The 25,255-nt window shown below is 30.3% G+C and overlaps 1 protein-coding gene across 1 annotated transcript in view; it reads right to left on the minus strand.

Moving 5' to 3' along the window:
* The window catches only part of LOC100925869 (lipase member I-like), a 54,748-nt gene that overhangs the window by 3,479 nt on the left and 26,014 nt on the right, over positions 1–25,255 (minus strand). The window contains exons 5-9 of the mRNA XM_031959156.1: positions 23,012–23,101; positions 20,645–20,812; positions 13,618–13,713; positions 9,971–10,082; positions 6,196–6,375 (exon numbers count right to left, since the gene is read on the minus strand). Of these exons, the coding sequence (XP_031815016.1) occupies positions 6,196–6,375; positions 9,971–10,082; positions 13,618–13,713; positions 20,645–20,812; positions 23,012–23,101 (646 nt within the window). The remainder of the gene's footprint in view (positions 1–6,195; positions 6,376–9,970; positions 10,083–13,617; positions 13,714–20,644; positions 20,813–23,011; positions 23,102–25,255) is intronic.

Consider the following 25,255-nt stretch of genomic DNA (forward strand, 5'->3'; position numbering starts at 1 on the left):
ATTGGGAAAATACTTTTACACCCAAAGGATCTGATAAAGGCCTCATTTCTAAAATATATAGAGAATTGACTCAAATTTATAATAGTTTAAGCCATTCGCCAATTGATAAATAGTCAAAGGATATGAACAGACAATTTTCAGATGAAGAAGTTAAAACTATATGTAGTCACATGAAAAGGTGCTCCAAATCACTATTGATCAGAAAAATGCAAATTAAGACAACTCTGAGATACCACTACATACCTGTCAGGTTGGCTAAGATGACAGGAAAAGATAATGACAAATGTTGGAAGGGATATGGGAAAAGTGGGACACTGATACATTGTTGGTGGAACTGTGAATGGATCCAACCATTCTGGAAAGCAATTTGGAACTGTGTTTGAAAAGTTATCAAACTGTACATACTCTTTGATCATCAGTGTTTCTACTGGGATTATATCCCAAAGAGATCTTAAAAGAGGGAAAGGGACCCACATGTGCAAAAATGTTCATGACAGACCTTTTTATAGTGGCATGAAACTGGAAACTGAGTGGGTGCCCACCAATTGGTAAGCGACTTAATAAATTATTGTATATGAATGCTATGGAATACTATTGTTCTATAAGAAATGACCAGCAGGATGATATCAGAAAGGCTTAGAGAGTCATACATGAACTGATACTAAGTGAAATGAGCAGAACCACGAGATCATTATACATGGCAACAACAAGATTATATGATGATCAATTCTGATGGACAGGCTCTCTTCAAACTAGTTCTACTTGTTCAATGATGAAGAGAGCTATCTACATCTAGAGTGAAAACTATGGGAACAGAGTGTGGAACACAACATAGCATTCTCATTCTCTGTTGTTATTTGATTGTATTTTGTTTTCTTTCTCAGTTTTCCTTTTTCTTCCTTCCTGATCTGATTTTTCTTGTGCAATAAGATAACTGTATAAATATGTAAACATGTATTGGATTTAACATGTATTTCAACATATGTAACATGTATTGGACTACCTGCCAGCTAGAGAAGGGGGTGGGGGAAAGGAGAGGGAAATTTGGAACAAAAGGTAATGCAAAGGGTCAATGTTGGAAAAATTACCATGCATATACTTTGCAAATAAAAAAAAATTTTAAAAAGAAAAAAAAAAAGAAAATAGCTGCACAAAAATATTTAAGATTAGAACAGTGCCCCCTCCATGTCAAGAGCAAAGCCTAACTTTAATATAAAGCTAACAGTTAAAAAATAGGCTGATAAAATGAGCACATCATAAAAAATCTCCTGACCTTAAAAAGTTATTATAGTAACAGAGAAGATTAAAGCACAAACACAGAGAATAAGGCAACCAAGTCAAAAATGTTAGATCCAAAGCCTCAAAAATGTGAATTAGTTTCCTGAAAGACCTCAAAAAGGAGTTTAAAAGTGAAATAAAAATGGTAGAGGAAAAATTTGGAAAAAATGACAATGATACAAGAAAATCATGAAAAAAGTCAATAGCTTAGTAAAGAAAGCACAAGAAAAATGAAGAAAACGATACCTTTAAAAAGAGAATAGATCAAATGATAAAAGAGACACAAAAATCCACTGAAGAAAACTCCTTAGAAAGCAGAATTGATCAAATATGAAAATGATGTACAGAATTTCATTGCAGTAAAGAACTCCTTAAAAAGTAGAATTGGCCAAAAAGAAAAGGACATATAAAACACCCACTAAAGAAAGTAATTCCTTAAAGGTTAGCATTGGCCAAGTGGAAGCTAATGACTCCTAGACACATCAAGAAATAGTAAAACAAAATGAAAAGAATGAAAAAATAGAAGAAAATATCAAATATCTCATTGGGAAGAAAACTGATCTGGAAAATAGATCAAGGAGAGATCTTTTAAGGATTATTGTACTACCTAAAAACATAGGTGACATATTTCAAGAAATAATCAAGGAAAAATGCCTATCTAGAACCTGAGGGTAAAATAGAAATTGAAAGAATCAACCAATAACTTTCCAAAATAGATTCCAAAATGAAAACTCTAAAGAGTATTTATAACGAAATCTCAGTGCTCCTAGGTCAAGAAGAAAATATTGTAAGCAGTCAGAAAAAAGACCCAATTCAAATATTGTGGAGTGGGTCAGATAATTCAAAATTTAGCAATTTTTGTGGGAAAAGATTCGAGAGCTTGGAATATGAAAATTTGAAGTACAAAGAGCTGGGATTACAATGAAGAATCACTCAGCAAAATGAAAATTATCTTTTTCCTTTTATTTTTTATTTACAAAATATTCACATAATTCACATAATTTTCAACATTCACCCTCAAAATCTTGTGTTCCAAATTTTTTCCCTCCCTTCTCCCCACTCCCTCCCCTAGACTGCAAGTAATCTAATGTACAAAAATAATCTTTCAGAAGAAAAATGATATTCAATGAAACAGAGGGTTTTCTAACCTTCCTGATGAAAAAACCAGAGATAAATAGAAAATTCGACTTGCAAATACAAAACTCAAGAAAAGCATAAAAAGGTAAACAGGAAAAAGAATTTATAAAGAATTCAGTAAGGTCAAACTATTCACAATCCAAATACAAAGATGATACTTGTAACGCTTAAGAACTTTATCATTATTAAGGCAGTTAGATGGAGATACATACACAGAGGGCACTGGTGTAAGTTGAATTTTATGGTATAATATCTAAAAAAAATTAAAGTATTAAGAAAGAAAAATAAGAGTAAAGGGAGAGATGCAAGAGGGTAAATTATCTCATGAAATAAATACAAAAGAGCTTTTAGAAGGAGATGGGGTGATCTGGAGAAATATTTGAACCCTTACTCATTGGGATTAGCTAAAAGAGGGGAATCACATACATATATTTGGGTATAAAAATCTGTCTTATTCTATAAAAAAGTAGGAGGGGAAGGGGATAAAGCAAAGGGATAGACCTGATAGAAGAGGGAGTAGATTAGAGGAAATGATAATCAGAAGCAAAACATTTTTGAAGATGGACAAGGTAAAAAGGGAGAGAGAATAGAATAAATTGGAGGAAATAGTATGGAGGAAAATACACAGTAATTATAATTGTGGAAAATTTTATAACATGTTTTGCTGATAAAGATCTTATTTCTCAAATATATAGAGAACTGAGTCAAGTTTATAAAAATAAAAGCCATTATCCAATTGATAAAGGATATGAACAGGTAGTTTTCAGATGAAGTAACAAAAGCTATCTATAGGCATACTAATCTATCTATATCTTATATAAGTTCTACATCTCTACATTGGGCCTTAGTGATTGTTTGATCCAACCACATCACTTTATATCTAGGGAAACATCAAGCCCAAAGTTATGGGAATGGTAAAGAACATTTTAACTACTTAGTTTCAAATCTTCATTCTTTCCATTGTCACACTACCTGTTAAGTTCTTTCTTTACAAAGTATTTAATATCTATCCCTTCCCTTCTCAAATTCACTGCTGTTCCTAACAGGTTCTTGTTACCTGATATCTCTATTATGTCAACAATTTTCTTAATTGGTTTTCCTGACTGATGTTTCTCCCTATTTATTTCATTCTGCACTTACTGTCACAGTGGTGTGTGTTTTTTAACTGCTGTAATAATAACTACATTTACAAAGTAGTTCTTAAAACAACATTTTGAGCTATGTAGTGAAAAATGTTATTGTTTTTTACATTTTCTTTGTTATTCAGTTATTTCAGCTGTCTTATTCTTTGTGACTCCATCTAGGGTTGTCCTTGCAAAGATATTGAAGTAGTTTGCCATTCTTTTCTCCACCTTATTTTACAGATAAGGAAACTGAGTCAAAAAGAGTTAAATGACTTATTAGGGTCATACAGCTAGTAAATGTCTGAGGCCAGATTTGAACTCAGGTCTCTCTAATTCCTAGTCTGATGCTATTTTGACTATACCACCCCCAAAATGCCACATAGTAGAAAATACTTAAAGGAAAAAAAATTGATTTTGTATGAGGATTGCCTGAATACCTAAAAAAAAAAATGAAGGAAGAGATAAATAATTAAATAAAAACTTTACTTCTACATTACTTTCTCTTCAAAAACCCTTTCTTCATACATATGCTTTCTTCATGCACTCTTTCTCTCTAGATAGCCACCAGCATAGTTATGGCTGTCATCATATGTCACTTAAACTATTGCAATGGATTTCTAATTAGTTATTCTGCTTTATCTAGTTCCACTGTAATCCAACCCCCAAGTAATGCTACAATGATTTTTCTAAAATGCAGTTCTGACCATGTCATTCTCATACTTAATAAATCCAGTGTTTCCTTGTTATTTATAGGAAGAAATATAAATTTTATATTTAACATTTAAGATCCTTCACAACTTGGTCACAGCCTACCTTTCCAGAGATCCTATATATTATTATGGTTCACATAATGTAGTCAAAATGTCCTTTTTACTAGGACATTTTTAATACCTGATACTTCATTTCTATAAGATTTTGTCTGCCTCAATAGGCATCTAGTTCAACTCCCTCATTTTATAAATAAATATATAATCGGCCACTGAGGTTAAATGACTAACTGGTTAAATGACTAATGAACTAATGCCCAATTGAGGTTAGATGACTGATGTCAAATGACTAACTTGCTTAAGGCCATAGAGTTTAGAAGTATCAATGTCAAATTATAAATAGTTATTTCTTTTGATTCAAAATTCAGTTCTTTCTATTATACATTAACAAATGAGATGATATATACAAATTTTGTTGCAAATTTTAAAGTACTATGGAATTGTTAGGTAATGGTAGCAATTTAAGTAGTGCTAATGGTGGTGATTTAATTGTACCATGCTATCTAATCATGTCATTCTCTTATTTTTCTTTTTCTTTTTTTTATTCTTTACTTATTATTCATATTTCTTATAGGATACTCTTGAAAATCTACATTCTTCAGTTTGAAATTTCAAATTCTCTACTATCTGGCTTTAGTGTACTTTCTTATGTTTTGTCCAACCATTTTGCTGCTTAATCCCACAGTTGCTTCAAACTGGTATAATCACTGATTTTTAAAATATTTTTAAAATTTTTCCTTATTTTTTATTGATTATGTCACTACCTTTCTATTAAAATGATCTTTGTACATGTAAATTGGAATTCTATACATCATTAAAGTCCTGCTGAAATCCCCTTTTGCCTTACAAATTTTGGTAGGGCGAGATTTATTCAACAGAAAATGAAATGTAGTATCTAGCAAATATTTATATATTCAGGTAAAGTACATTTTTTCTTCTAATGTCTGAATAATTATTTATGTGAAGATTAAAATGTGATATAGGAAATTAGTTAGATTCATCTCTTTTTCTAAACAGAGTTTAAAGCTTAAATTTAAAAAGTGTTCAACACTCAGGTCGGCACTGAACTTGAGAAGACCAAGGTTTACTCCTAAATATACCACTTACTAACTTGGGTAAGCCATTAATCTTTCAGGCAATTGTTTCTTCATCCATAAAATAGTGACAATGAATTTCTCTACGTATTTCAGAGTTTTGTGAGTTTCAAATGAAATTGTTTGTAAAATGTTTATTAACTGTAAAAGCACAATTTAAATGTAAGCTACTACTTAAAATTATAAGACCCCTTTTTGAATTTAAAATTATTTCATTTATGAAACTTTTATTCAGATTAAAGTTTCATGGAACATATTCGCTGTGTAAACTAAAGTATATTTGTCCTGGTTTAATGGGTAAAGGATTACTTTATGTTTTCTTTCCTTAATGATGTAGACAGTATCTAAATATAGTTACAATTTAAAGATTCTCAGTTTCCCCAAAGTCTTCCCCTGTGACACATATGACATTACAATAAAAGTTTTCCATAGTATTACATGTAGAGTATGGGTTGGCTACCAAAGCAGATAATTTGGAATGTAAATGTTTTGGGGAAATATATAGGGAAATATTCATATTTCTTCACTGTTGTCTATCAAAAGCAAAAGGTACAGATGAGGAAAATTCATTTGGGAAATGAATAGTTGGTTATGCAATTTGTGTCTGAGCATAGGATTTGAACTTCTCTGCCATATCTTAAGACATAAAGATAGTAGTTTCATGACCAGACATGAAACACAATTAAAAAAACAAACACTTTAATACCATATCACTGAGCAAATGGATAACTAGCTCACTCAAATTCAAAAACAAATTCCCAAATGAAAACCCACCATACATATTATATACGTTACCTTTCTGGATTTGTAAGTGATCTTAATTTTATACGATGAATCTTGTATTTGCATTTAAAACATTTAAGTTTTGCATTCTTTTGAGAATAGGTCAAAACAATTTTTGAAATGTCTTTGAAGTCATAATAAAATCCAGCAAGAATACTGACTTTTTCATTGATAGGATATGTTGCCAAGTAACTAGATAGAAAACAGAATATATCATCATTTATGGTTTAAGATAAAGTCTTTAATCTTAAATAGAGCAAAACTAGTTATGCCTAATGATGAAAGAAATGAATTATACAATCTTAACAAAAAAAGGGAAGTAATTTTGCATATTGAAAGTATTTAGTATTAAGTTAACAGTCTCTTCTCCCCCTAATTTGATAAATGTTACATTTATTACTAATGACAAAATTTATATATAATACCAATTATAGAAAAATACTAAGTAAATTAATTTATTGTCACTTTTTATGGAAAAAATAAAGTTAGCATTTAAGATTTCAGCTTTCCATGAAAAAAAAATGATGCTCCATTTATCATAGTAGTAATATGAATTTTTTTTACTATGTTCTATTCTTTAAAAGGATTCAACTTTCTTAGCTTTTGAAATTCTTTCCATTTTAAAAATGTGGACATAACTTATTTCAAATTAATATATAATTTTAAGAGTCATAATATCATTAAAAAGAATTTATTAAAGATAAAATTAGATACTTGAGTTAAAAGCAAACTACTGCTCTTCAGAGAACACTATCTTTCTTAAATATGCATATCTATTTATTGAATTTAAGTCAAATTACTATTGTATTTCACTTACATGAATATATCTTTGACTTGTAATTTAAAATAGAAGGTAAAATGTCATGGGAAAAGCAATACAAATTGCATACTTTACAATGCTTGTATTTTTGCCACATTTCAGTGACAGTTATATGTGTTCCAGGAGACAGCAAAATGAAGACTACCTACTTCTGATGATTTGTGTAGGTACAAATGGCATTCCCAGAAGAAATCTGAGAAGTATTTTCAATAATTATGAAACTTGGGCATGAAATTTAAGACTACAGGGGTACATATGTTTTCATCACTGATGCTATTGAAGGGAAAATATATTGAAAAGGAAAATTAATTTGGAAAGGGAATAGCTAGCTATAAAAATTGTGTCTAAGAAGGAGATTTGAACTTCTGGATCACTTCTTTAAAAGGATGAAAATTCTCTGATCAGAGATGTAATAATATAGTCTTGATAATCTAATCAAAACAGTGTTTTAAAAGAATGAAGATTATCTATGTGTGTTATAAAAATTAACTACCATATTAAGCAACTACAAACAAAACAGGATAGCAATTGAGATATGCAGAAGTCCATAAGAGACAAAAATCCAAGAATGGAGCCAATAGTAAAACCATATCCTCAAGCATGTATACAAAATTTCCCAAATATTAAGTAGTGAAAAGAATAAGCTGTCTAAGACAATGAGACAAAGTTAATCACATAAGCATCACCAAAATCTGTTCGGATGAAATCCATGGCAGAACTATGACTCTGGATATTAGCATTCTATATTCAGCATTTTGTATAAGGAAATCCAATAACTGAAGAGATGCTGAAGGTGGTCAAGTTAATTATGGAAAAATAGAGCATGACATGGTACCATTAAAAACTGTCATGGATGCTCAACTGACCTGATGTGGGTCTTCTGTTTCCTTTATTTTATTGTAAAATATATGGTGAGAAAAAGAAACATAAAAAAGGAATTTTTATTTGGGTTGAATTTGATGGTTATAATTGGCAACAAGGTGAAAATAAATCTGCTCAAATATAATTTCATTTCCATTTTTCTCGGCCAAGAAAAATGACTTAAGAGGAAGGGAATATCCAATATAATCTAGGGGATTAATAGTTAAAGAATATATTTTCCCTTTGCAAATTCAAATCACTTAGCTGAGGTGATTGATATCTTCCAATCCTGAGAGAACTGGTAGATGTGTTTGTTGAGACATTGTCAATGATATTTTCAAAATCATGTAAAATGTCAGGAATATTATAAAATTAATGAAGGTTTACCCAATTTTCAAAAAAAGGAAATAGAATATATTCTATAAGGTATAGTCCCATGAACATGATTTAATTCTTGGGATAATTCGATGAGGGATCATTAAAGAGATGGTTGGAGAGCATCTGAAAATGGAAGGCAAACAAAAAGGGGCTTAATCAATTATAAGTTATCATAGAGTAACAAAGTTTTCCTGTGCTTTTTTTACAAGTTTCTAAATTAGGAGATGATGGGAATTTCATGGATACATTTTACTTAGATTTTATCAAAAGCAGATAAAGAGTTATATGTTAAGAATGATACAATTTTATGGATACAGAGCTGTTTAGATAGGTCCTTTCAAAAAAGAATTATTGATGGTTCAATAACAGCTTGATAAGAGTTCGCTGGTGGAGTATTTCAGGAATCTTTGTTTGTCACAGTCCCATTTAACATTTTTATCAATGATTTGGGAAAGGTTAAAGATGATATGTTCACCAAATTTGCAACTGTCACAAAAGTAAAGGGAATAGCAGACAAAGTGGATGTCAGAGTCAAGATGCAAAAAAGCATCTTTTGATCTTTTGAATTTGAGCAATTGTATCAAACTCCATCAGAGATTGATTCCTGCTGGCCTCATATTGACTTAGAAAAAACATAGATTAACATGTATTTTAATTTATTTTATTAAATATTTCTCAATTATATTTTTGTCTGCTTCCAATATAATGATGAATTTAAATCTTATAAGTTAAGTTCATTTTTAAAAATATATAAATATAAAATTAAAAATTAAAAAAATATAAAGAATATAAAAAATAAAATCCAGGCAGAGTTTTTAAAATAGGAAAACACCTCTGGGCTGGAGCATAGGTTAAATATAATTATATGAATTCAGTAGAAAAAAAGTAAGGGCTTTCATATATATATATATGTATACATATATGCAACATATACATGTATGTAGAAAGCCTCTACACCCATATACACATACGTAAATAGAATTAAAATAAACCTTAGGAATATTAGATTACTAAACAATATATTTTTGGAAAAAAATAATGGGAATTTTAGGGACCTGCAAACTCAATATAACAACACTGTGATCCTAGACAAACAAAAAAATCAATAAAAGCCAGTGGGATTTTTGGCTGCATTAAGAGAGGTATAGGAATAGATAATAATTTATTCATTTTTGTTTTCCTCAGGCATCATTTGGATTATTGTGTTTAATTGTGGGTGCTGTTGTCCCTAAGAAAGATATTAATAAAATGACAAGTACCTAGAGGATAACATTAGGATAGTGAAAGGGCCTAGTATCTATGTAATCTCAATTTCAGGTGAAAGAAATAGATATTTTTTTTTTTGCTTGAAGAAGAGAAGATACAACGTGGAAAAGTGTAGCTGTCCTCAAGGGTTTAATTCTGTTGAATAGAAATTAGATTTCTTTTTGACTAAAGAGCAATAATTCAAAGAATTATGGGTGACACTTGCAAGAAGCAATGGTAAATTTGATGTAAGAAAAACTTCCTAACAATTAACAATATCCAAAAATAGAAAGGAGGGTTTGGAGAAGTGATATCTTCCCTCTCTGTTGTATTCTTCAGTTGGTAACCATATTTTAATTCAGACAACCATATATTAAATATGTTACAGTGGAAATTTCTCTTTTTATGTGAGTTAAACTAGACAATCATTGGGGATCCTTCCAAATCTCAGATTCAGTGTTTTTGTAAATTTATATTACTTACCTCTTAATTTTTGATTCTTCTGCTTTCCCATATATATCTATTAATTTAATTTTCATATAACCTTTCCTTGTAATATTCTCCAAAAAAACAACATCAAGAATATAATTATACACTGAAAAACAAAATATATAGTTTCAAATTTATGTCAACACTAGAAATATAATGATGGATTTAAATCTTATAAGTTAAGTTCATTTTTAAAAAAAATATTGTTTTTAAGATTCTTTTTCTTTTTAAATTTTGAGTTCCAAATTCTTTCCTTCTTTCACTTCTTCCACCTCTCACTGAGAAAGCAAATGATATGATATCAACTATGCATGTAAAAGCATGCAAAACATATTTGTCTATTAGCCATATTTCACAAAAAACCAATAAAGAATATAAAGAAGATTATACTTCCACTAGCATTCAGACTTCATCAATTCTCTCTCTGGAAATGAATAGTAGTTTTTCATCATGAGTCTTTTGAAGTTGTCTTTGATCACTGTATTAAGTCTTTTACAATTGATAATCATTTCAACATTGCTTTTAGTGTGCCAATGATCTCAAAGTGCTCATTGTTTTATTTTACATCAATTTATATGTCTTACCATGAATTTTTTCTGAAACTGCCCACTTCATTCTTTCTTATAGCACAATAGTACTCTATTACAATTAAACATCATAACTGTTTTACCATTCTCCAAATTATAAGATCTCCTCAATTTCCAGTTCTTTGCCACCACAAAAGAGTTGCTATAAATATTTTATTCATGTCCTTTTTTATTTTTCTTTTTTCTCTTTGGGATACAGACCTGACAGTGGTCCTATGTATGCACAGTTTTCATAGTCCTTTGGGCACAGGTCTAAACTGATTTTCTGAATGGTTAGACAAGTTCATTACTTTACCAGTGGTTCATTAGTGTACCTATTTTTTCCCCTCCAGTATTTATAATTTTTACTCTGTAGGGTGGTATCTCAGAGTAATTTTAATTTGAATTTCTCTAACTAATATAGCATTTTTATATGACTATGGAGAGGTCTGATTTCTTCTTATGAAAACTGTTTTTTATATCCTTTGATTATTTATCAATTGGGGAATGACTCTTATTTTTTCAAATTTGACTTAGGTCTATACTTGTATATTTGAGAGATGAGACCTTAGAGAGACTTGCTGTAAAATTTATTGATGTTACTTCAATAAGTGTGGCACATTTTAGCAAAATGTATTTTTCCTGCCTCTCTCCTAATTTTCACTTTTGCTTTGTTTGAGATCATGATTGTTATGCCTGCCTTAAATTAAATTCTTATAGTGAAATGATTTGAATAGAATAAGCACAGAGGAAGATACTGGGAGAGTTGACTTGGATTCTTACTTAATAAAGCATTTAATTTCTTATGTTCTGACTTATAGTCTTCTAATCCTAAATAATGAGAAGACATCTTCACCAATTATGTTCCTGTACAGGAACAAGTATTTGAAGAGTCTAACACAGTTGAATACTGTGAAATTTCAAATTAGAGAGGAAGTAAAATATAGGCCTTTAAAATTACTAACTTTAGGAGACAGATTTCTAAAAATTAGAAAACACATTATGATTCAGTTTTATGACTAAATCATGGTTTTAACAGAAAAACATCTCCTTTATGAATTCATGTATTAGGTAATTGTTGCTTAAATGTTTTACCACAATGCAAAGGTTTTTAGGGATAAAAAGGTAGGTAAAGCTCCTTATGGACAAAATTAAAGAAATAATTATTTTACACACTGCAATCTTATACATTCCTCTTTGGTCATGAAAGAAAAGATGAATTTAAGAAAAGATGAAAAAAGGTAAGATTCATAATCCCATGCTTCCTTCAGTGTCATAAAAGTCAAACAATTATAAACTTGGATGACTGATAGGATGATGGCACTTTCTAAAAGAAGAGAGAAGCTTTGAGAGAGGATGGGTTTAAATGAAAATAAGCTGCTTTATTTATGCTGAGTTTGAGATATAAATGGAATAAATAATTGAAAATGTTAAAGCAAGTAACATAGGAATTATTTTCAAGAGAATAGTATAGGCACCTAGCATTAAGAGTTATTTAAATAGAAATAATAATTTAACTCAAAACAATATGAGAATACTGAAATGGATAGAATAGAGTAAGAAAAAAGTCAAGAACCACTTACACTTTAGTAGTGGTGACTTTATAATAATGACTTTATAATAATCCAAAAATGTAAAGTGAAAAGGAATAGTCAAATAGGAGGAAGGAGAACCAAGGGAGAGAAATGTCACAAAAACCAAAAGGAAAATATTATTGAGGGGGAAAGGAGTGCTCAACAATAACAAAAACCAAAAAAGATGAAAACAATAGTAGTCATTACCCTTAGTAATTGAGATTCTCCAAAACCTTATGGAAAATAGTATCATTTAAAAAGTGAAGTCATAAGCAAAATTATAAAAGGTTGAAGAAATGAATGGGAAGTAAAATGGTGAATAAATGGAATAAAGAAAAGTTTGTGTAAGTGGGAGATGGGGAGTGAGAGGGTGGGGGAAGATGATAAGGTAACAGTGATAGAGTAAAAACAGGCTGAGAAATAAAGTAATGAGTAAAAATAAAATGAAGGGAAATTCAGAAACAGAAATTATAACTTTCAATGTGAATGAGATATTTATAGCAGCTTTTTTTGTGATGTCAAAGAACTGAAAACTGCAGGGATCTGTATCAACTCTGAAATGGCTGAACAAGTTGTAGTACATGATTGTGATGGAATACTACTGTGTTATAAAAAATAATAAGCTCAATAATCTTAGAAAAGCATGGAAAAACTTGCCCCAAATGATGAAGAATATAGTAAATAGAATCAAGAAAACATTCTATACAGTAACAGCAATATTGTTTTAAGAATGAATTTGAGTAACCAAGTCATTTTGACTATTATAAATTCATAAATTAAAAATAAAGATTATTATTCATTCAAGATATTTTTATCATCTTAGGCAGTTTCTGTACAGAAGAGTTAAGGAAATATTATAGTTTATATATATACATACATATATATATATATATATATATATATATATATTACAAAATAGGAAATGCATTTGTTGGATTTAAAATGAGCAAAATGTCAATTTTTTGATTTGCCTGAATTTTTAAAATAGTGATAAATTCTTCATTATATTTTGTTCTGGTAGAAACAAAGAACTTTACTGTCTGTACAACTCAACAGCTTTTTTTAGTGTCTGATACACATGGTAATAATTCTAAATTCCCAAAATCTGTGTAAAAAAAATCTAACCATTTTAAGCACTACTACCTTGAAAAGGCTCTGATTGTGAGCATAGTAATGTTTGACACTTGAGGATCATCCTATCTCATTTCTTATAAGCTCGTGACTAGATAGAAGAATGATGCACTTTTTTAGTCAAATCAACTCTTAAAGATCATCCATTAATTTTTATAAGGGTGCCTATGCTGACAAAGTCATATATTCTTTAAATATAAAAAAACAATTTTTCATCTTTCATATAATAATACAATCTTTATAAATCTAATATTAATAACAATTGAGTTCAACTACTTCTGAAAGGATCTTGTGTTTTGAAGAATGATAGAATAAGTGGTCAGAATAAAGTATGAATATAAAAGATGTTTTTACAAAGTTTACAACTTACTACAGAATGGCTCCTTGTTAGTGGTATCAAAATAAACATTCATTCCAGGAGGCTGCTTTTTAATTAAAATGTCTTTCCATTGGTCCACATAATAACCTGCAATTTGAAGTATGTAAACTTTAAATAAAGCTGCAATGGAAATAAGCTATGAGACAGAATATTTGAAGGAGAAGAAAAAATGGTTGAAATAGAAAATCAACTCTTTTGAACTGACAGTAATTCACAGAGAAGTCCTATTTCTTCAAAATATTCTGAGCCCTTCATATTGTATATAGCTGGGTGGTATATATGCCAAGGTTCTTGGTATTATATTGTGACTAGGTCTCTGCTAATTGACATTTTAAATAAATTTAATGGAGCAAATTAGTGATATTTCATTGTATTATTCTTGCAATCAACTTTCAACATAATCTCCAAATTTACCAAATATTAATTTTATTCACGTTTATCTTCTCAAATTCTCACATGTGTATCAAAAAGGATCAGGAGATCTGTACTCTAGTCCTACTTTTCCAATATTTTAATAATAGGCAAATACTTTGAAGCTTACTTTTTTCTCTTTAAAATAGGAATATTAGACTATATAAAGTCCCTTCCAGCTTTAAATCTCTAAAATGTTGATCAAAACAGTTTTGCTCATAATTGTGAAAAATGGAAAATTACTCATTTGTTTTATAATTGGGGAATAGCTGACTAAATAAAACCATGGAACATGAATATAATTAAAATTTTTCTATCACAATGATAAATTCTAAATAGTGAATTCTTGAGTATGTGCTGTTTGGATGTTAATGAATTACTCATACTTATTCTCAATGATAAAAGTTTAGATTTTGATCTAAATTGACTTTCTTTAGGTAAGTCAGCCTAGCTCAAGTCATCTGGTGAAGAAACAGGTAATACCTTATCTCAAGCAAGCCAAACCATTTTACATTTTCACCCACCATCTCCTTTCAGATGTCATTATTGATAGTCCTGAGCTTTGAATCCAAGAGCGTTGAGAATAACAATTCCTCCAAGACCACAAGTTCTCCTTCTAGTTCAGCTCCACATCCATCCTTCAAGAGGGCAATTGCTGTGGAGAAACTGTTAATTTCCCATGCCATGATTAATACTAAATAGCTCACCATCTGTCACTGGAAAGCTCAAGAACTATGGAGGTAACCACTGTTTTGCTACCATCCCAGACTAATACTCATCATCAGGGAAAGAACTCTTGGCAATTGCTTCTGTGGGTGCTGTAGCACCTGCCTCTAGCAGCCACACTTAATGAAGACCAGAAAATAAAGTTCTCATTACAAAAATCCTTGGCATTGTCAAATATTTCCATAGCATTATCAGTAGAAATGATATAGAAAATGCACTATCATGTGCTTCATTGCTGTATGCAAAGGACTTTAGGGCCTTTCTATCTGATTTGGAATTGAAACTTATTAATGTATATTGGATCCTCAAGTTAAAATGTGTGTTCCTTGAGAAGAAGGAATGGTTTCCTTTTCTATGTATACCTTTAGGGCTTAGTAAATATTTGAAAACTGCTTTTTTCATTCATTAACTTATAAGAAACAAATAATAAATATAAGAAATACAAAGAAACATAAAAGGCATAAAGGTATGAGACAAAGTAAATGAATCAAGCCACGAATTTTTGTTAACCTATTATATTCAAGGACTTTGCTAGATATTTGAATGTTATAATTCAGTTGTTTAGTCATAACCAGCTCTTTGTAATCCTATAGACTATAGTATGCCAAGCCCATCCATCCTCCACTATGTCTTGAAGTATGATCAAGGTCATATTTATTTTTTCCATATATGTACCCATCTCATTCTCTTCTGTCCCCTTTTTCTCTTGCTTTCAGTTTTTCACAATATCAGGATCTTTTCCAATGAGTCTTGTCTTTTCTTTATGTGATCAAAGTATTTAAACTTCAGCTACAACATTTGACTTTCTAGTGAATAACCTGAATTAATTTCTTTATAATTGATTTGATCTTCTTGCTGTTTCAAATTGCTCTAGAAAGTATTCTCCAGAACCACAATTTGAAATCATTGATTAAAATATATTGCTACTGGAAAAACCATAGACTCTGATAAGCTTTCTTTTTAATATACTTTCCAGATATTTTATATTCCTTCCAAGGAGCAAGTGTCTTTTAATTTCATGGCAAGACTCACCATCTGCAGTGATCTTTGAGTCCAAAAAACTGCTTCCATTTCCCCCCTTATTTGCTAGAAAGTGATAGTATCAGTTGCCAAGATCTTAGCTTTTTAATGGCGAGTTTCAAGCCAACTTTTACAATTTCCTCTTTGACCATTTTTAAGAGGCTACTTAATTCCTCTTCATTTTCTGCCATCAGAGAGCTGTCATCTATATCTCTGAGATTATTGATATTTCTCCTGGAAACTTAAATTATGGATTTTGATTCATCTAGTCTGATATTTGCATGATGTAGTCTGCATATAAATAAAATAAACAAAGTTTATAGCATAGAGCCTTGTATTAGTGCTTTTTCAAAGTTACACCAGTTAACCCCTATTATCTCTTTGAGGACTTGCCACACTTTGTTGTGATCCATACAGTTAAAAGCTTTAGGGTAGTTGAAGCAGAAGTAGATTTTTTTCCTGGAATTTCCTTGATTTTTCCAATAATGCAATGAATGTTGGAAATTTGATTTCTAATTCTTCTGCCTCATCAATTCTTGGTTCATATATTGCTGAAGTTTAACTATCAGAATCTTGAATATAACCTTGCTGATATGTGAAATTAGAGTAATTGTTCAGAAATTTGAATATTCCTATTACCATTCTTTAGGATTGATATAATCTAGTTTAGTGTTTCTAATCACTGTTTAGTTTTCCAAATTTGTTGGCATATTGAATGCAGTACTTTAATAGCATCATCTTTTAAGATTTTAAATAATTAACCTGGAATTCCCTCATGTTATCAGTCTTATGTCATTAAGCTTCCTAAATTCCATTTGACTTCATCCTCTCCAATGTCAGGCTCTAGATCAGTAACTACACCATTGTGGTGATTAGTGATTTGTTATTAGTAATCTTTTTTAACATAGTTCTTTTGTGTTTTCTTGCCGTCTCTTCTTAATCTCTTCGGTTTCTATTAAGCCCCTACCATTTGTGTCTTTTAGCATGCTCATTTTTTGCATAATACTTTCCCTTGGTATCTGTTTTTCTTGAAGAAATCTTTTCCATTGTATTGTTTTCTTCTATTTCTTTGCATTTTTCATTTAAGAAAATTTTATCTTGCTAATTTGTGAAAATCTGCATTCAGTTGGGTATATCTTCTTTTTTCTTTTTTACCTTTTGTTTTCCTTCTTTTCTTAACTATTTGGAAAGTTTCATCAGATTTATACACAAAGACAAAATACAAACTCCTAATGTCAAAAAAAGCTTATATTTATTCTTTGGAAAAGAAAAGAATCAAGGCAATATAACTAACTACAGCTATGTAAAAATTACAAAATCAAAATTAAAAATATGGAAAAGAATATCAAAAGAGAACATAAAAATGGACCTTTGGTAGCATGCATTGTAAAAGGAATGATAGTTAATTTGGAGTGTTTAGCTTTATGTATATTTTAAAATATTTACTTGAATATTTACTTATGCTAATTGATTAAGGTTTAAGATAGTTTATAATACATTTAAAATTACTTCAAAATAGAAGAAAATATGGAACTTGATGTTTGTGAGGCTGAATGGAAACAAGCATACAATTGTTGCAAAAATAGTCATACTCTTTGATCCAGTGATTTCCTGTTGGGGCTATCCTGGGGTATTAGTGGGTAGATGGGTGAAAAGTACTTAACCGAACAAATATATCTGTAATTAGTTTTCTTATAAAACACAAAATCCAGAAATAGACTGTATAAACAGTTAAAGAAGTACATTTGAATATATTATATTAATATAAAGGCAACCATGATATAGAGGATAGAGAATTGATTTCAAAATCAGAGATCCTTTGGTTCAAATCTTGCCTCTGTTATCACCGGCTATTTGATCAATGACTTAACTATAACTCAATTAGCCTCTATGTGCTTTAGAAAATGAAAAGATTATAAGTTTACAGAGCAGGTACCAAGCTTCATTGGTAAAAAAAGAATTTCCTCACCTAAGAGACATCTAAATAAAATCATAGATCTAGTTCTTATATTTCCTATATGAATATATTGGAATAATTTGGAGCCATAAAAAGGCATTATTAAAAGGAAACAAAAGAGTTTTAAAAAGTATATATTAAACAATTATATTTATGTGCCTGTATAAGTATGTACATACACATATCATATACATATATAATCATACATGTATATATTTGTAAATCCAACAAATCTTTATAGGTAGTTATGAATTTAGGAGTCAAAGAGCAAATAAATCACTTTTTTATTTCGATAAATTGTATGTTACAAATTAGTTATTTTATTTTAATGAAAATATAAGGAATTTAACTTGTAGGTTTTATTTCATTTGTAGTTGGACTTTTGTATCATTATATTTATTAATGCTGTAAAAGTAAATTAAAATAACATCATAATATATCATTATGTGCAAGTGAGGGGTGAAACCACAGATAGCCTTTCTGTCCCTTAGTAAGCATGTGGCATAAAAGAATTAGAAAAGATGCTCAGCACATTGCTTGCTACTGTGACCCATTTAAAACACCACACAAACAAAAGTTGTGCTAAATTGGCAGATGTGATTGAACTCTTCAGCATAGAAAAGTGCACCCAAATCACTAAGATGAAATCTTGTGCTTGGGAATATTAACTTTATAATGAACATGCATGCATACCAACTGGGTACAAAAAGAAAAATTCCTTCTCTACATTTGGAGATACAAATTTCCTGAGGATGTGAATTAGCTATTAATAGTATATATAATTCACTATTTCAGGGATAGACAAATTGCATCTTTGTTGTTCAAATGCAAAACAATTCACAGAGGTGTTACTATGAAGAAAACTTTCAATGCTTTGAGCAAATAATTAGTAAATAATAGGGATTCACTTGTTGGATTTCAAAGCTAACATCACTCTGTAATGTATCAGGAAAATAACTGCTATTCTACCCACATAGCAACAATAGTAGCCAAAAAAAATTAATCTAAGCAGTAAGTGAATGGAAGAAAATAGCATTTGTTAAGTGCCCATGTGTCATATACTATGTTACATTCTGTATAAATATATACTCATTTGATTCTCATGACATCCCAGTGACCATTTTACAATGGAGGACACTGAGGCAGACAGGTTAAGTGACTTGTTTGGTCATAAAATGTAGATTATGGAGTCACATTTGAACTCAGGTCTTCTTGATCTGAGATCTGGCACGCTAACCACTGTTGCAACTTACTGCCTTCACATGTGAATCTATTCACACAAGTATTACAACAATTATACATGTATCCTTTAGTTCTAGAAACCCTATCTCATTCCAAATATATTTCTAACGACATGTTGGTTTTATATGTATATGTGTGAATATTCATAATATGTACACATACATAATTCACATATACTTATATTTGTATATGTATATATTAGCATTATGAAGATATCAAAACATCTGAGCATTCAGCTGAATGGACACCATGATCTCCATAGTTATTGGCTCCTCTCATGATCTCTCACTTAGACTATTATGAAAACTTTCTAATTGTTCTTGATTTTATTCTCTCCCTTCTAACTTTTCAGACTTATTTAATATTATTCTTATTCTTTCACTGTACAGTCAAAACAAATTTGACTACTAAATATTCATTGAAGTAATGTTCAGCCTCTTTTATTTGTGGACTTACACAAATTATTGCCCATAACTAAAATTTCTGACTTCCAATATTTATATCCCTAATTGTTAATGCTCTCTCCCTTTTAAAAATACCCTGCTTTTGTTTTACTTTACTTTTGTTAATCTCCTTGAAATTAGGAATTGTTTTATTTTTGTCTTTGTATCCAAGGGGCCTAGTACAGTGTCTGATACATAATATAATCTTAGTAAATGTTAATTTAAATATTAATTTAACTTTAATATTTATCTTTATTAAATTTTATATTTTACAAATAACCACAGAGCATTTGTCCCAATGCCAGTCTGTTAAGATATTATCTAATGCATCTGGCTTTTTTGTCATTTATAAATTTTATAAACAAAGAGCTGTGACTGTTATTCACATTATTGAATAAATGTAAAAATAAAAGGCCAAAAACAGATCCTTCTGTCAGTTGACTTAGGATTTCTCTCAAAATGATAATAACTTGTCATGATTTTCTTCCAGCCATTTACCCAGTTCTGAATCCATGCAATTTTATTATCATCTATACTATATCTCTATTTGTTCAAAAGAATAATGCTAGAAACTTCTCTTAGATGTCTTGCAAGAACTTATGTAAATTTGTTCCCATTTTTCCTCACAAGAACTCTGTAAAATGCTCATAATAGCCATCATTGGTATAGATTATTAAAACTTGACACTCTATTTTATCCTTATATCTCTTTGGTATAAATAATGTAAGTATTATAAATCCCATTCTATTTATCTGTCCATCTATCTATTTATACAGCCCATTTATTTGCTATTTTCTATTAGGGAAAGTAAGGTCTAAAGAAGTTGTTGTGTATTCAAATGGGTCTATTTTAATGTCCATGTAGGCAACTGAACATGAGATTCCTTTCTTCAAGTCAAATTTATTTTCTTCTATGCCAAATAATGCCTGCATTGCACTATCCAGTATAATAATTCTTTAATTCATCAGTAAGCATTATCAAATACATAATAAAGAATCGGGTACTTTCAAGAAAAAAAATTAAACAGAGTTAGAAGAATTTATTTGTTGCTGTATCTATCACCCTATACTGAGATGGAATATCCTAACATTTTTTAAAACCCCAGCTGAAAATTCATATATAAATGCATTGCATTCTACATATCTTCACTTTTGGTGAAAATGTTGTCACAAATGAATTATTATCACAAAGCACAATATTTGTGTGAAATGATGCTTACCTAGTTTGGGACATGGTTTTGGTTTAAACTCTTCACAAATGGTACATTTTCCTTTCCTATAATCCATGTATGAATAGCAAGGATATGCAGTTATATCACATTTTGTTTCCAAGGATGTCATGAACAAGTAAACAGCTCTTTGGTGATCACATTTAATAAATGAGGCTCCTGAATGAAAAAAACATAGTGAAGTGAGTATTCAGTTAAATTAAAATGATAATTATGAATTGTATGCCTTATAAATAATTGAATGTTGGGTATAACTGAGATTATAATATTTTGAGTAATGAAAGAAATATCATTTAAAAAGAAATCCATCTGCAAAATGCAATATTCACAATTAATACTGGAAAAATTCATATGGCAAATGTGTTACATTTTACAAGGGTTTATAGAGACATTTAAGCTTTTTATAACTAGAAACACAATTTTATTATGGTAGTATAACCATTATGCTAGAGTTCATCTACCTTATAGTGTTTATATAGTCATTTAAACACATACTAGGAACTTATTACCATCTATATAATTGTTTCAGGGAACAAATGTGTCTACGTTATGGGAAAAAAGTGAACTTGTGTCAACAATTCTTTCCCAGCTCCAAAAATCAGACTATATCACAGGCATGTTGGCATTCATTCAGTCCATGATGATGTGGTAACATAATGAGACTAAGATGAGTTATTTCCCCCCTTTGCCATCTACCATATCCATAGTAACCAATTGCTATCTGTTTTGTCAACTGTAGATTTAGAAATGCAGTGAATTTCAGAGGTCATCTAATTTTAAACCTCTCATTTTTTACAAATGATGAAGCTAAAGTGTAGAAAACCTAAATTACTTTCCTAAGTCACATATCTGTGATGAAGAGGAAAGATTTGAACATACAGCTTCTCACTCTAAATCCTTCACTTTTTCCTTGTACCAAACTGGATCTAGAGTGTAGTGCAAATGTAACAGGAAATACATTTTGATAATGAGAATGTTGAATATGCATATGAACAGGGCAAACCAGCTATTGTTATGGCTCATACATTTTCATTCAATTCTAATTTTAGATAGTTAATATATATGTAGTGTTTAATATTTGTAGGTTAATCATGAACTCACAAATAAAATTTTATTAATAAGATGATGATAGTCACATTCTAATAGTAAACCTATGTTTATTCTGATATTAAACTCATTAGTACAATCAATTTTATTAAATATTTGCTAAGTGCATATTAAGTATTTATTAAATGTATGTAGAGTACTATATTATTTGTGTAATAATGTAGTACCAATTCAAGTATCATAGCATTTTGAAGATTTTCAAAAACTACATTAAAAAGCTTGAGTTATTTTATTATTTGTGACGACTGCCCTAGCACCCAGGATACCCCAGAATCAGCTGGAGTCAGGATAAGCAAAAGTCCTTAGTCTTTTTTCTTGGTCTTTAGATGCAGGATTGAACAGGATGGAAGCAGAATCTCCAGGACCGCCTTCTCCCTCATCTAAGGCCAAAGTGACTCTGGCTTGTCTTACTCCACCCCCTAGTTCCTCCTACAATCCACTGTATACACCAATCATCGAGCCAGCACAGGATAGTGGGAAGGACCATTTTCCAAGCATATACCCATAGAGTATTATCCAATCAGTAATTAGGTCTAAATGATTGAACCGACCACAGTGCAACAACTCAAGAGTTTCAGCCCTCTACAATTATCATACATTGAAACCTCTTACTATAGTACAGAATTCCAATTAAAGCAAAGCCTATCTTGGATATTAGGCAAAATATTTAAAAGTGACATTTATTATGGAAGAACTCCATTACAATATCACTTACCCTTGATCTACATTGAGGACTACAAAGAGACCACTGCAGTGAAGAATAACTAATCAGTCAACAAGTATTTGTTAAGTGCTTACTATGTTCCAAGGACTAAGTTAAGTAGTGGGGATATAAAAAGAAGCAAAATACAGTCGCTGTCCTCAAGAAGCTCATAATCTAATGGAGAAGATGACCAGCAAGCAAAAAAATACCAAAAAAGCTACAAACAGGAAAAATAGAAAATAATTAAGAAAGAGTTGGGAAAAACTTCCTGTAGAAAATGAGATTTTACTTAGAATTTAAAGAAAGTCAGAGAAGCCAGTAATTAAATTTGAGGATAGAGCATATTCCAGACATAGGAAACAGCCAGATAAAATCCCCAGAGCCAAGAATTTCTAGGAAACAGATCAGAATTGCTGGGTCAAAGGCTATGTGACAGGAATAAGGTTGATGAATACTGGGAAAGAGTCTGTATTTTCAAATCACATTTCTAATCTAATTTAAACTTAAATATAAAACTACTTTTGATCCATAAAGTGTCAATGATTTACCTGAAAATATTGATTTTGGGCAGCCAGGTTGAGTTTTTCCTCCATTTGGATAAAAATCTATATGTCCCAAAGGTTGTTTGATTCCAAGAGCTAAAGAAAAAGCACTATTATAAAATTTAAAGAAAAAAAAAAAACGAGACATACCACATACAGAATAAATGGATTAATTTAAAATAATAAGTAAACCAAATGTACAATTTAAAAGCCTTGCATAATACCATCATTTGAATAAAACGGATAATTTTATGACATGAATAAAAAATCAACCATCAATCATTTTCAACTTTGTATATTTTTCACAATTTTTCTAATGAAACATGAGCAATATTTACTCTGTCTCTCTTCAACTTGTACTCATTGTTTCTAATTTTTCCATTTAGGATTGTCCACATGACAATCCTTTAAATACAGTAAAGTAATTATCTTATCGCTTCTAAGTCTTCAAAGTAACCTTGCTTCTTTTCTTTTCTTTTTTATTATTAAAGATTTTTATTTTCAAGACATATGCATAATTTTCAACATTCACCTTTGCAAAACCTAGTGTTCCAAATTTTTCCTTCCTTCCCCCCTCCCTTCCCTAGACAGCAAATAATCCAATATCTGTTAAACATGTGCTATTCTCCTATATATATTTCTACAATTATGCTGCATAAGAAAAATCAGATCAAAAAGGAAAAAAAATGAAAAAGAAAACAAAATGAAAGCAAACAAGAACAAAAAAGTGAAAATAACATGTTGTGATCCATATTTAGTTCTCGTAATACTCTCTCTGGGTGTGAATGGTTCTCTTCACAAGATCATTGGAACTAGCCTGAATCACCTCATTGTTGAAAAGAGCCACATGTGTCAGAATTGATCATCAGATAATCTTGCCATTGAAATATACAATGATCTGGTTCTGCTCACTTTCTTAGCATCAGTTCATGTAAATCTCTCCAGCCTCTCTGAAATCATCCTGCTGATTACTTCTTATAGAAGAATAATATTCCATAACACTTATATACCATAATTTATTCAGCCATTCCCCAATTGATGGGCATCCATTCAGTTTCCAGTTCCTCACCTCCACAAAAAGGCTGTTATGAACACTTTGAACATGTAGTTCCTTTTCCCTCTTTTATGATCTCTTTGGGATACAGACTCAGTAGTGACACTGCTGGATCAAAGAGAATGGACAGTTTGATAGCCCTTTGGCCATAGTTCGAAATTGCTCTCCAAATGAGCTCAACCTATTTGTTAATTTTTTTTCATTTGACTAGAAATGATTTTAATTTCTTCATCTGCAAATTGTCTTTTCATATCGTTGACCACTTATTAATTGGAGAATGGGTTGAATTCTTATAAATTTGAGTTATTTTTCTATATAGTTTAGAAATGAAACCTTTATCAGAACTCTAAAATGTAAAATTTCCCCCCAGTTTATTACTTTCCTTCTAATCTTGTCTGCATTGGTTTTGTTTGTACCAAAACCTTTTAACTTAATGCAACTAAAATTATCCATTTTGTATTTAATAATACACTCCAGTTCTTTAGTCACAAATTCCTTCCTTCTCCACATGTCTAAAAGATAAACTCTCCTTTGTTCTTCCAATTTGCTCTCTCTATTTGCTAATATTACTCTCTATGTCTAAATCATGAACCCATTTTGACCTGATCTTGATAAAGGTTATTAGATGTGGGTCAATGCCTAGTTTCTGCCATACTAATTTCCAATTTTCCCAGCAATTTTTCTCAAATAATGAGTTCTTATCCAAAAAGCTGGGGTTTTGGGGTTTGTCAAACACTAGATTACCATAGTGATTGACTATTGTGTCTTGGGAATCTAACTTATACCATTGATCAACTACTCTATTTCTTAGTCAGTACTAAATGGTTTTGATGACTGCTGCTTTATAATAAAATTTTAGGTCTGGTACAGCTAGGCCACCTTCATTTGAATTTTTTCATTAATTCTCTTGAAATTTTGGACCTACTGTTCTTCCAGATGAACTTTGTTGTTATTTTTTCCTAGTCTGTAAAATAACTTTTTTGATTTGGTGTGGCACTGAATAAGTAGATTGATTTAGGTAGCATTGTCATTTTTATTATATTAGCTTAGCCTACCCATGAAAACTTCATTATTTTTCCAGTTGATTAGATCTGACTTTATTTTTGTGGAAAGGATTTTATAATTGTGTTCATAGTTGCTGATTTTGTCTTGGCAGGCAGACTCCCAAATATTTTATATTATTTACAGTTATTTTA

This window comes from Sarcophilus harrisii, chromosome 3 (genome assembly GCF_902635505.1).
Source record: "Sarcophilus harrisii chromosome 3, mSarHar1.11, whole genome shotgun sequence".
NCBI classification, from domain to species: Eukaryota; Metazoa; Chordata; class Mammalia; order Dasyuromorphia; family Dasyuridae; genus Sarcophilus; species Sarcophilus harrisii.